The sequence below is a fragment of the Mus pahari genome, chromosome 14, assembly GCF_900095145.1.
Source record: "Mus pahari chromosome 14, PAHARI_EIJ_v1.1, whole genome shotgun sequence".
NCBI classification, from domain to species: domain Eukaryota; kingdom Metazoa; phylum Chordata; class Mammalia; order Rodentia; family Muridae; genus Mus; species Mus pahari.
In genome coordinates, this window is record NC_034603.1 from 46,310,669 (window position 1) to 46,325,000 (window position 14,332).

Consider the following 14,332-nt stretch of genomic DNA (forward strand, 5'->3'; position numbering starts at 1 on the left):
AAGAAAAATCATCCTTCCTTAGTGCTCAGTGGATGATGAAGGGAAAGTGGACCTTAGAGGACTCAGGATGGGTTCAACAGGAAACAGTGAAAATGACACTCAGCCCTGCTTCAAGGATGTGTGGCACTAGCCTAAGGTGTCAAGTTGCCAGAGTGGCCTCAAACTCACATGTGGCTCAAGAGGACCTTGAAACCCCATCTTCACCCTGAAAGCCAAATTGGGTTTATTTGTATTTATCATCACTCCTGGTTCAAACCCAACAGTTTTGTACCTAATTTCTCTGTATGTTTCTCTGACAGGGTCTTTCTAAAAAGCCCTGGATGTCTTGGATCTCACAGCAGGCTGGCCTTGAACTCACAGAGATCTGCCTGCCAAGTGCTGGGGTTCAAGGCGGGTGCAATCACACCCAGCTCTCATAATTTTTCTTATGGCCCTGTCTAAAGACAATTATGTGGATCTGACTAACATATGAGAAAGATGTATTCTTATCACAGAGCAAGGTAGAGTTACTGTCTGTAATTGTGTGGTATTTTTTAAAAAAATTATTTAAATACCTATGTTTTTTTTTTTTTTTAAAGATTTATTTATTTATTATATGTAAGTACACTGTAGCTGTCTTCAGACACACCAGAAGAGGGCGTCAGAACTTGTTACGGATGGTTGTGAGCCACCATGTGGTTGCTGGGATTTGAACTCTGGACCTTCAGAAGAGCAGTCAGGTGCTCTTACCCACTGAGCCATCTCACCAGCCCCCTAAATACCTATGTTTTATATTTAGTGATTTCTTTATATCTTATCAAGTACATTTTCTTTTTGAAATGTTTCTGTTTAAATCTTCTTTGACAATAATTACTGGAACACATATGAATAATAAACAATCTTCGGATGAATAAACAAATAAATAGCAGACATCATGATGCAGTTTGTGTACATGTCCAGAACAATCAAGTCCAGAAAGAGGTTCAGAAAAGGTACACTCTCAACCCAGAGAGGAAACATCCCATACACCACACAATGATTTTCAAACAATTAAAAATTTTTCCACGCTGGGCGTGGTGGTGCACGCCTTTAATCCCAGCACTTGGGAGGCAGAGGCAGGTGGATTTCTGAGTTCGAGGCCAGCCTGGTCTACAGAGTGAGTTCCAGGACAGCCAGGGCTGCACAGAGAAACCCTGCCTCGAAAAAAAAAAAATTTTTTTTTTCCTCTTGGTTTAACTTGGTGTCAAACCTGTTTACAGATAACAAGATTATAAGAATGGCAATGTCTCCTAGCTCTTTACATAAGCTCTGCTTAAGTCTAAAATGTCAAAACTCAAACATCCACGGGATGAGATAATATGGAAACACAAACAAGAGCTGCAATCTGTTATTTCCAGTCACTACTGACTCTGCTAGTCTAGTTAAAGCCAGAATGCTTCTCTTAGAATACTACTTTAAAATTTATTTAATAAACATATAAATAGGGGCTGGAGCAATGGCTTGGCAGTGCGGAGTTCTTGTGGCTCTAGCAGAGGACCAGGATGTAGATTCTGGCACCAACATGGTGGTTCACACCATCTGTAACTCCAATTCAGGGAATCTGATGCCCTCTTCTGACCTTTGAAAGCACCAGGCACTCATGCGGTACACAGATAAACAGGCAGGCACAACATGCAAGCACACAAAGTAACAGAAATAAAAACACATGAAAGTTAACACTACTTACTGGATCAAAGACCAACATCCTGCAAAGCAGGTGAACAGCTTCATGTGTGGCCTGGCTGGAGAGGGTGTAGAGCACAGGAAGAGAGGGCTGTAAGAGAGAAAAAAATTCAGATAGTTAAGCCTTTATGTATTATATATGTAATACAGTTAATTTGTAGCAAACCAGCTCAGAAAGATGTGAGCTGGGTGTGGTGCAGCACACCTTAACCTCAGCATTCAGGAGAGAGGCAGGTGGATCTCTGTGAGTTCAAGGCTAGGTTGGTTTACCTGGTGTCAGGCCAATCAGGGCTACACAGTAAGACTGTGTCTCACACCAGCTCAAAAAGCAAACAAACAAAAACCTCAAAGGGAATGAGTTTCACCACACTCATCAGGCTTCAAAAGGGAACTCTCACTGACTTCTGGCAGCATATCTGGTCAGAGTACATCAAAAGCACAGTAGGGCAGAGGACAAAACGTCTTGACAAATGAAAATTGATCCAATAAATAAGATGGCTTTGATAAGAAGGGAAGACTAAACATGCTTAAGGATGGAAAAAAGACACTAACAACTTTGACCACATGCAGAGTTATGGACATCAAATGTAGGAAGTAAGTTGGGTGTGAGGTTCTAAGTGCTAAGTCACGAGTGTGCTCTCTCTAGGTGGCCTTGGCCTGGCTGAACGAGTGTTTTGGGAGGGCGTTCCTTTAGTTCTCATCCAACTATCAAGAGGTTTAGACTTTAGCTGGCAGCAAAGGGTCTGTGATTCAGCCAGTGCATTAACTGTACACTGGATAGATAGCAGGACGCACCCTGGGGTCACACAGAGGAAAACCCTTCCTGAACAAACTCTCAATTACCCTCTGCGTCTGCTGAAGGTCAGGCACGGTCCCTGCAGGAGACAGGGCTGCTTTACTACGCTAAGCTTCCCTACATCCAAGATTCTAAGTTATAAAAAACACAGTACAATAAAAATACTATGCAGTGCTTTGCCTGCCCAGAACCCCTGACTTACAGTGAATTATTCTTCCACTCTCAAGCCTCATGGTTTGCTTGGCCGGATTTTCTTCTACCAATTTCACAGGTAGGCACCTCACTCATACTTAGCCAACTGAGTAACATTATTTTTTGAGGACCAAGCCTGGCCCCAGGATGGATTCATAGTTTAAACCCCACCAGAGACAGGCAATAGAATGACCAGGCCAACACACCCAACCCTTTTCCCCTCTTTCCTGACTTTATTATTTAGAATAAGAAAGCTGGCCATTTATTAATGTTTAGCCTGTTGTGTCTACAAACTCTCCTAATGTTTAGCCTGTTGTGTCTACAAACTCTCCTGCCTCTGCCTCTGGAGTGCTGAGATTACAGATGAGCATCTCTATGCTTGGCCAAGAAACTTAATTTTGTTGTTTCTGGAGTCAACTCTCAGTGCTAGGTGCCTGGGCCAGATTTTTTTTTTTTTTTTAAAATGTCTATTGTCCAGAGAATCCTGTGCAAACTCAGCTTAGAGGGTGATCGCTCCATACCCCCAAGTGCCTATGGGTCAGTTAAAGCCTACACCAAATTTGATGCCAAGAGGGATGCTCTGAACCTTGAGATGGTGTCAAGACCAAACGAATGGTTGAGGTCAGCATCGTCAACACTCTGACTAACCACAGCAATGTGCAGGAACAGGACATTGCCTTCGTCTATCGGTGCTGAAGTCAGCCTTATCTGGCTACCTGGAGACAGATTCCGGGCCTATTGAAGACACCTGCCCAGTACGATGCTTCTGCACTGAAAGCCTCCGTGAAGGGCCTGGGGACTGACTGAGGGCTCCCTCATCGAGACCATCTGCTCAAGAACCAACCAGGAGCTGCCGGAGAGTAATAGACTGCATTAGGAGACATGCAAGACCAATCTGGAGGAGGATGCCATTCCCAACACACCTAGAGGCTTCTGCAAGCTGACTACGACCTGACTGACCAGGATGCCTAAGAGCTCTATGATATTGGAGTGAAGACCAATGGAACCGATGTTACCAAGTGGATAAGCAGCTTGACCAAGACCATTGTGTGCCATCTCTATGACATGCTGGAGACCATCAAGAAGTAGGTCAAGGGCTGGAGAGCTGGCTCAGCAGTTAAGAGCACTGACTGTTCTTCCAGAGGTCCTGAGTTCAATTCCCACCAACCACATGGTGGCTTACAACCATCTAATGCCCTCTTCTGGTGTGTCTGAAAACAGCGACAGTGTACTCACATGCATATAATAAATAAATCTTAAAAAGAAGGAGGAGGAGGAGGAGGAGGAGTAGGGGGAGGAGGAGGAGGAGAAGGAGGAGGAGGGTGTTAAAGGAGACCTGGAAAATGCATTCCTGAACCTTGTCCAGTACATACAGAACAATCCGCTGTACTTTGCTGATTGGCTGTATGACTCATCAAGGGCAAGAGGAATCGAGACAAGATCCTGATTAGAATTATGGCCTCCCAAAGTGAGGTGGACATGTTGAAAATCAGACCTGAATTCAAGAGGAAGTACTACATCCAGCAGGAAACCAAGGGTGACTGTGGGTGCTGCTGTGCCTGTGCAATGGAGAGACTGAAGGGCTCAGCACAGTGCAGTGCCCAGAAGTGGCCTTACCTGTGCTCCACCTAACGATCTAGAGAACCAGCCTGCCACTAATGGACCTGAGTTTCTCCCTGAGGGGAGGATGATGCAGTCCCTTAGCACTGCCTGGCTTTCCCTGTATTCCCTCCTTTATACCAGGGAAATGAACACTCCTGGGAGCTGGACGTGTCATCTGTGATATCAGACACTCTGGCTCTTATGTACTGTTATTAATAAAACATTTTTACTTTAGACACAAGTGGAAAAAAAGAAACGTAATTTTGTAGATTGGGCTTATAACCTAAAGCATATTATCAATTAAATTATGCAATCCTCCTTCTTACATGGACAAAAAGAAATACTAGTAGCAATAACAGTGTTTTTATGAGTAGAATATAGGAAGTATTTATGACATCTTAGAACACATTCATAGCAAACTTCTAATTACTGTTGACAATTATTACTAACAGTTTTCATCTAACTTGGAGAAGTTGGTTTAAAGAAGCCTAACTAAGAAGAACTAAAGAGACTAATGGGATGGATAATGTTGGTTGTCAACTCGACACACCTGGGAAGGACGCTCAACTGAGGGACTGCCTTCAGACTGGCCTGTGAGCCTGTGTGCAGCAATTTCTTGATTGTTGACTGATGTGGGAGGGCCCAGCACACTGTGTGTGGTACCACTCCTGGGCAGGTTCTGGGTGGCATAAGAAAGATGGGTAAAGGGGGCCTGGAGCAGGGCAGTAAGCAGTGTTCCTCCTTGGCACTTGCTTCAGTTCCTGCCCCGCCTTCCCTCAGAGAAGGACCCTGTGACCTGGGAGCTGTAAGATGAAATGATCCCTTTCTTCTCTTCAAGTTGCCTTTGGTTCTGGTGTCTATCACAGCAACAGCAAAATGAAACTAAAACACAGTTTTCCTCCTCATACTTCAAACTAAAGCCCATCTGTTGACTTGACTCTTCTCTGAGAAGTCCACATCCATGTTCTCTGAGATGTTTTGTCTTGTGACTCTGATGCTTAAAGTTTAGAGTAAAGATTCTTCGGTAACTCCCAACTCTACTTAAAACTGAAACAACTTGTATTGAGTGTTTAGACCTGTCCCTCAGAAGGCTAGCATGAAGTGCCGGCCTTGTAAGCACGAGGTTATGAACTCAAACTCCAGAATGCTGGGTAGGGTCGTGTGCTGTGCTCTTTTAATGCCAGCACAAAGAGGTGGAGACAGAAGGATCCCAAGGGCACAATGGCCAGTCAGACTAGTCTAGCCTAAGTGAGTTTCAGTCAATGGGAAATGTTCTCTCAAATGAGGTAGGCAAGAGTTTCTAATGATGACATATGAGGTTGTCTTCCCGAGTGCTGGGATTAAAGGCATGCCCCACCATGCCCGGCTGTTTTATTTTTTGAGACTGTGTTTTTCTGTATAACCCTGGCTGGCATTGAACTAAAGAGATTTGCCTGCCTCTGCCTCCCAAGTACTGGGATTAAAGGCGTGAGCCACCATGCTTGGCTTTAGTGTTAAATCTTTTTTTTTTTTTTTTTAAAGATTTATTTATTTTATGTATATGAGTATACTGTAGCTGTACATATGGTTGTGAGCCTTCATATGGTTGTTGGGAATTGAATTTTAGGACCTCTGCTCGCTCCAGTCAACCCCGCTTGCTCAGTCCCTGCTCACTCCGACCCAAAGATTTATTTATTATTATAAATAAGTACATTGTAGCTGTCTTCAGACACACCAGAAGAGGGTGTCAGATCTCATTACGGGTGGTTGTGAGCTACCATGTGGTTGCTAGGATTTGAACTCAGGACCTCTGGAAGAGTGATCTTATCCGCTATGCCATCTCACCAGCCCAAGTGTTAATCTTAATAGCTATTTAGTAAGTGCTTCATTTGTTATAGACACTATCCCATGTTCTCCTTAAAATTACTCTTATTTATTAATTATTATAATAATATAAAAAAGATTATTTTATTTTACTTTATTGAGACAGGTTCTCCCTACATAACTCTGGCTATGACTTTGAGGGCAGCCTTGTTTATATAGCAAGTTTTAGACCAGCCAGATGGCACTGGAATCCCTGGAGCTGGAGTTACAGGTGGCTGTGAGCTGCCTGACATGGGTGCTAGGAATTAAAGTCAGGCCCTATGCCAGACTGCTATGTGCTCTTAACCACTGAGCCATCCCTTTAGCTAAGCCAAGCATAATAATTTAATAATAGTAAGACTATGTTTTTTGAGTGATAAACAAGGAAAGCTTATCGGAGAGGTAAAGTAACAGTTCCCTGCAGCCAGGAAGGGAGCTCCAAAAGTAAGTGGCTCACGGGCACTCGGTTTTATTACTTTGTGTATGATGTATGTGGGTGGGTGGGTGCTGCCGCCAAAGCACATGTATGGATGTCAGAGGACAACTACTGGGAAGGAATTTTCTCTTATCACCACATGGGTTCTGGGGACTGAGAACAGGCCAGAACTCAGCGATGGCATACAGATCAACACCAGCTCCTGAAATGGAGGGAAAAGTGGAAGTCTGTATACTATCACCTGTGGTAGATCCGCATACATAGGGACAGCATACACTAGGCAAACCAGCCTGGGGGATTGCTCCCGCAGGGGTGAAGCCGAGGCTCCAGAGTGAGAAAGAGGAAGCTCAAGCTCTGTGGGCAGCATCACCTACCAACTTTCTCTCCAATATTCTGATAGCAAGACTACTGTTTACTGTGGTACTCCTCTCAGCCGACTCGACAATCAACTTGGTAAGCAAGACCTTAAACTTCAGGAGGTACCTACCACTCACTAAGAGGCCAAGCCGTGTAAAAATGCACAAGAAAGGATTCCAATAGAATTGATTAACTTAAGCTTATTTGACTTAAAAACGAACTTTTAAGTTTTTCTTACCTCCCTCTTTTGCGAAAATCTTCCTTCCTTCCTTCCTTCCTTCCTTCCTTCCTTCCTTCCTTCCTTCCTTCCTCCCTCCCTCCCTCCCTCCCCCCTTTGAAAGATCTAGTCTTTTGACTAGTCTCTTTTTGGAGCCTGTGGATGGGTATTCAACCTGGCTTCCACTCACAATCCTCTTTTCCACCTCCTGCATGCTGGAGCCACAGGACGGGGCTGCAGACAAAGCTGAACGAGGGCTCTAGACTTTCACAGCCGCCGTGCATTTTTTTTTTTTTTAAATGAGAAACCCAGCTCATTCTGAGCCCAGAGCACACAAAGGAGCACACAGTGACTTTGGTGCAGTAAGACATTTTCAAGCTGTTTTAGACATGTCAGGAACATCTCAAATACTGCCTTCTAGACTGTTATCCTGCTATGCGGAAGGCCTGCCCTCTAGACTGTTGAGTCACGTAACACTTTGACAGAGAGTTAATTAGCTGATAACTTCTAGCACTTGCTAAAATCTTTATAGAGAAATGATACCCGGGTGTCTGACCTTCACAGTTCATTACTGGTTATCTTTGGCCAGGTAGATTTATTAAATTGATGAGGTCAATAAAGGAGGAAAATTATTCTATTTTCAAGGACACATTTACTATAAGATACTAACAAGTGAGACTAATGTTCCTGATGCTGGTCAATAAATAGCATAACAGATCTCGTTAGCTTCACATGTAATAGAGCCTCCTCTTGGTTAATAGTTACTGAATTCCTGAAAGCTTGAGAGATGGTTAAGAGTGGTTAAGAGTAAGTACTGCTTTGAACAAAATGCAATCGAAGGATATATGCACAAGGAGGCTCTTTAAATATAAGTTTAGCCAGGTGGGTTGCTGTGAATTTGATCCAACTTGCTCTACACAGTGAGCCCTGCCTCAAAAATAAGCAAACAAATATGAATAAAAGCCCACAAGCATCTCTACTTACTGGCCTGAGCCAGTGTCTGAGAACCTTCCCTTACCGCCTCCTGTGTGCTCATGGCTGAGGAGACTGGCCTTGCTAGTCCTGCTCAAGCCTTTCTGGTTCTGCTTGTTTCTTGTTTCTAGGAAAAGCATTCTCCTCACTCACTCTTCACATCATTGACTTTTCTCTAAAGGGGGTTAGGATAGCGCTTGCAGGGAACACTGCTTAATCAAGAGAGCAGATAGAAAGCATCTCAGCTTTCTCAGCAGTGATCTGGCAGGTTGCAGGTAACATTGATTAGTAAGAATCGGGCAGCCCTTCTTTATACTGCTGACCACACTGGGGCCTGATGTGACGTTAGTGCTAAGAGTAACAGCAACTGCTTTGCATCCTTGCAAGGCAAAGAGACACTGGCAGTTATTTGGGCTTAGTGTTTGGAGCTGGTATCTTGACTCACATGCACTTAAGTCAGAGCTTCCTCCCCACATACTGATAACACCAAGAGGTCACCTGTCACTGATAAGCAGTGGTGCTATAAAAACATGCATTTCTCCTATAGTACTGGGCATGGCCACATGCCACTTACTATTTATGGTCATATACACATAACAGTCATCTTACTTGTAGGATATCTGTTTATGTCTATGTGTCCATGAATATATGTGTCTAAAACCTATAAGCAACATCTCTGGGATAGAAATTCTTCCCTTGTGGCAAGCTGCCAGAGAGACTTCCCCTCTTTACCTGTTTATGAGGACCCCTGAGTATGTGTGCCTTAGCACCTTCACAAGCTGTCCTCATTGCTTCCAGTGATGGCGTGCCCAACAGATCTGTGATCAAATCCAACTGCGAGAGAACATAAAATACAGGTTGACAGAAGATCACAGAACGGCTTCTCATTAGACTTAAGTTGCAGCCTTAGAAATGAAAATGAATGTCACTTTTTTTTTTAACCTTAGAACAACTACAACACCTTCAAGTAAGCAAGTAAGCTCTGATAAGCACTCTTTCTTTTACTTTCTGGCCTATTTTTTTTTTAAAATCAAGATAGGTGGTACATACCTGTTTTTCTACCACTTAGGAGCCTAAGACAGGATTGTGAGTTTGTGGCCAGTTGGGCCACATTCACGGAAAACTAGAGCTCTTAGACTAGAGTAACTTTAGAGTTGTATCTTTAGGCCCCACTGCTTTAAAACCATAGCATTTATAATCTTTGCAGGCAGTGTCTAAAGACTATTCTTTTCAAACAGTTAATGAATCAATTTTAATGCTTCAAATGGATTCAAGCTCTTCAAGGGGCTAATCTACACATCAGATACATGTAATATAATAAATACCCAAAGCATTCACTCTTGAAATAAAAGGTAAGCACTCAATGTTTAGACCAGCACATATCTTTTACATTCTAGAAACCTCTTACACTGACAGAAAACTGTGGAACTTAGAAATCCATGGTGCCACATGGGACCACATTTATCGAGCTGGGCATGATAAGGCAACTGATAGAACGGTCTTCCTGTGAACAAGTCTTTGTAGGCAGCAAACCACCTCACCAATTTTTTGGTGCTCAAACTGTTCTGACTCTATAACCTAATTAACAGCAACATTTCATTTGGATCTCCCTAGGATGGGAAATTTATGCCCACAGAACACCACTTCCTGCCCCTATCTAACTACAGGGCAGCCATCAGCACTGGTGTTCGAGTAATGGGAGTGCCTGAGAAACTGGCTTCCCCCTGAGGTTCGGATCTCTGGGAAGTGTGTCTATGACACCGTCAGGGCTCTGACAACCACTCTGACAGCAGAAGAACTTGAGGGCTCAGTGGATACCTGCAGACTAACACGGGACAGATCTATGGAAGAGGAACACTTTGAGACAGTCTGCTGCAGTTCAATGCCCAGCTCACTCATTTCTCAAAGACAGAAAATGCAAGAGAAAATAACTACGTCCACATAGAAGTTAGGCTATCTCCATAGAAAACACCTGTTTCCTGTGACCATTATTACCCCCCACACTGATGATAAGTAGATGAGTTCCTAGTGGTTATGTAAAACTGGAAAGCTCAGACTTTGGTAGACCCTGTTACAAAGACCCCCCACTCTTTCAAGTGCTGAGATACTACACTTAGCTCCACGTGTTTTTTTTTCCTCTAAAATTTATTATCTAAAAGTTATTCTAAGAGTTATTTTTATGAGTATTTTTGTCTGCATGTCTGTCTGTGCAACAAGTGCATGCAGTGTAGTGCCTGAAGACCAGAAGAGAGTGTCAGAACTCCCTCGGACAGTTGTCAATTGTCACATAGCTGCAGTCAGTGCTCTTAACACTAAGATGCCACCTTTAAAAAAATAAATAAATAAATAAAAAATATATTTTATGGTTTCACTATACAGCCCTGGCTATCCTGGACATTTCTATGTAGACCAGGTTGGCTTCAAACTCATAAAGATCCACTGCCTCTGTCCCCCAAGTACAAGGACTCAATGCATATGCCACCAATGCTCACTTTGTTTTTAAACCTAAAAATTATTTTTAACTGTCTGTGTGTCGTCTGTGTGTGTGCACTTGAATGCAAGACTCCTTAAGGTCAGTGCAGTTAGATGCCTCAGAGCTTAAGTCATAGGCAACTATGAACCGTCAGACATGGATGCTGGAAACCAAATTCAGGTCTTCTGGAAGAATAGCAAGTGGTATTAACCACTAAGCTATCTGTATCACTGCAGCTCTCCCAATCCCTTTCTCCTCCTTCCTCTTTCTCTTCCTTCCTTTCTTCTCCCCACCCCCGCCCTTTTTTTTAAGACAGGGTTTCTCTGTGTTGCCCTGGCTGTTCATTTTGTAAACCAGGCTGGCCTCAAAACTCAGAGCTGTGCTTGCCTCTTCCTTCCAAGTGTGAGCCTTGGGCCGGTGAGATGGCTCAGCGGGTAAGAGCACCAACTGCTCTTCCAAAGGTCCTGAGTTCAAATCCCAGCAACCATATGGTGACTCACAACCATCCGTAACAAGATCTGATACCCTCTTATGGAGTATCTGAAGTCAGCTACAGTGTAATTACATATAATTAAATAAATCTTAAAAAAAAAAAAAAAAATACAGCCAAGTGTGAGCCTTTAGTTCCACCTTACCCTCTTTTTATTGAGGCAGGGTTTTACTACAGTTCTAGAGTTCCTGAAACTTTGAAACTTGATACGTAGATTAGGATGGCCTGGATCTCACAGAAACCCTAATGGCCTCTGTCTCAGGAGTGCTGGGATTAAAGGTGTGTGCCAGGACAGCTGGCTTCAAATGATTTTTTTTTTTTAAATTTATTTATTGTATGAGTGCTCTGCTGCATATACATCCACATACTAGAAGAGGGCATCAGATCCCTTTATAGATGGTTGTGAGCCATCATGTGATTGCTGGGAATTGAATTCAGGACCAGCCCCCAAATGTTTTCTTGAAACTCTATTTTAATTATCTTCTGGTGTTCAGATTTGAACATTTATACATATATACAAAAAGTATATAGTTTACACACAAAGGAAAAGTATGCTAAGTCATCAAAATATTTTAAAGTCAGCTACTTAGCTGGAAGAAACAGATGCCCTCTAACGACTCAAAACCATACCTATGCAATTGTAGAGCCAAGTCTGCTGCTATACACCAGTGCATGTAATAAAGCCAACGCTTTCTCTAATAGGCTCCCAAATTGCAGAATGAACCTCTGCAATCTCCAACTTTATAACTTTCTGGCTCTTGAGTGAACTTGAATTTGCAAAAGTCAATTAAGACAGTACATTGAATAAACGCAAGATGTATGCTAGATGGCTTTCCCGTCAAATCTATAGCTGAATGAAAAGCAAATAGAGCCGTAAAGCAAAGTCACACCTGCTGAATGGGACTCTGCGCCTGAAACAATATTCTTCGGCCCAGTAGCTCTGCAAAGATGCACCCGACAGACCAGATGTCGATAGCATTGCTGTAATGACGGCTGCCCATCAGGATCTCTGGCGCCCGGTAATACTGAGTAACTACTTCCTGAGTCATATGACGGGATTCATCCAATTCCTCCACTCTGGCCAATCCGAAATCACAAATCTAAGTAGAAAGGACAGTTAAGACATTATCAAGCAGACACCAACCTTCTTTTGTTTACCTTGGAGACAGTGTAGTTTTAAAACTGCTGTATAGCTGAGGATGACCTTCAACACCTGAGCCTGTCGTGTACTTCCAAAGAGCTAGGATCACAGGCATGTGCCACCATGCCATGCCCAGTGTTGTGCTTAGGTTTTTGTCAACCTGACAAACATAGACATATTGGAGAATAGGGGAAACTCAGTTGAGGAAATACGCCCATAAGATTGGCCTGTGGGCTTTGTGTGTGTGTGTGTGTGTGTGTGTGTGTATGACAGATGTGGAAGGGTATAGGCCACTGAGGGCCATACTATCCCTGAGCAGGTAGCTCTGGTTGGTTTTAAAAAAAAAGCGGGCTGAGCAAGCCGGGAAGAGCAAGTCAGTCAGCGCTCCTCCAAGGCTTCTGCTTCAGATCCTACCTGGAGACTCTGCCTTGGTGTCCCTTAAGAGACTGTGACCCTGGACATGCAAAGCCAAATAAACCCCATCTCCCAAGTTCTTTGTCATAGTCTTTTTTAAAATTTTATTTTAAATGATTTTTTAAAAAAAAATTTTCTTTTTTTAAGATGTAGTTATTGTCGGGCAGTGGTGGTGCACACCTTCAATCCCAGCATTTGGGAGGCAGAGGCAGGCAGATTTCTGAGTTTGAGGCCAGCCTGGTCTATAGAGTGAGTTCCAGGACAGCCAGGGCTACACTGAAAAACCCTGTCTCAAAAAAAGCAAAACAAAACAAAAAAGATTTATTTATTTTATATATATATGAGTACACTGTTGCTGTCTTCAGACACACCAGAAGAGGGCATCAGATCCCATTACAAATGGTTGTGAGCCACCATGTGGTTGGTGGGAATTGAACTCAGGACCTCTGGAAGAGCAGTCAGTGCTCTTAAATGCTGAGCCATCTCTCCAGCCCCTGTTATAGTCTTTATTAAATCATAATAATGGAAATCAAACTAGGAGACTCAGCTAGACAAACACATTTATATCTGGAAAAGCAGTAGCAGCAACAAAGAAATCTCATTACACATATATGAAAAAAACCTTGATAGACTACTCATGAACTTTAAAAAGTCTTAAATGATATAGGTATAGGATATTCCTATCACTATAAAAATATGGTCTTATTTGGATAAAAGAAATTCTAACTTCAATGTTTCTATATAAAATTATGCATCTTTTAAATTTTGTATTATTTTATGCACATCAGATTTTTGCTTGTGTGTATGTCTGTCCACCACATGTGTGCCTGGTCCACACAGAGTGTGGACCACAGAGCGCAGAAGAAGGTATCAGAGCCCCTGGGACTAGAGTTATAGATCATTATGATCTGCTCCCTTTAAAATTATGCATCTGTAAAAATTTTTTCTCCAGGCTGGAAATGTGGGTCAGTAGAAGAGCACTTGCTTTTATGTGCAAGGGACTGGGTTCAATGCCCAGCAACAGGAAAACAAATACTTTAGCCTATTCTAAACCAATAATTAAACAAAAATCAAAACCAATGAGCTCCAAACATAGCTCAACACATAATTTAGCTTAACTAAGCCATTTCCAGGATGGACTCACGGAAGAAATTAGAATAAAAGAGGCATATTTTGTTCAGCCTGGCACAAATGCCATCTTCTAATTTTCTTCCTTTTTTTTTTCTTGAGTCAATATTTCTCTGTGTAGCCCTGGCTGTCCTGGAACTCACTTTATAGAACAGGCTGGTCTAAGCTACATCAATCCAGTCAACAGAAGAGGGCTTCATGAGGATGGACACTCAGAAAGGACATTTTCCTTCAGTTACCTATTCTACAGCTACACATTACCACAGCACTAAAGATAATCTGGATAAAGGACTTCAGCTAATTAATAGAACAGCCGTGACAGATCAACAGAAAATGTCCTTTGAAGGTTGATCTACATGGTGAATTTCAGACCCACCAGGGCTACACAGTGAGACCTCTTCTCTAAGATAGCTAGATAGCTAGCTAGCTAGATAGGTAAAGTTATACATCATGAGCCCTGATCTGACAGAAAGAAAGACTTAAACATGCAGAAGGAACATGGGAGAAGATTCTGGGGTTAAAAAAAAGAGCCAGGACCACAAACTAGTTCCAATGGACCTGATGAGAGATG

General features: G+C 42.7%; 1 protein-coding gene and 1 pseudogene across 1 annotated transcript in view; one reads left to right on the plus strand and one right to left on the minus strand.

The window, feature by feature from the left end:
* Nucleotides 1-14,332, minus strand: part of Nlk (nemo like kinase) — a 59,356-nt gene that overhangs the window by 5,961 nt on the left and 39,063 nt on the right. Inside the window, exons 5-7 of the mRNA XM_029545702.1 lie at nucleotides 11,969-12,178; nucleotides 8,848-8,949; nucleotides 1,706-1,792 (exon numbers count right to left, since the gene is read on the minus strand). Coding sequence (XP_029401562.1) covers nucleotides 1,706-1,792; nucleotides 8,848-8,949; nucleotides 11,969-12,178 — 399 coding nt within the window. The remainder of the gene's footprint in view (nucleotides 1-1,705; nucleotides 1,793-8,847; nucleotides 8,950-11,968; nucleotides 12,179-14,332) is intronic.
* On the plus strand, nucleotides 3,153-4,321 carry LOC110331141 (annotated as a pseudogene).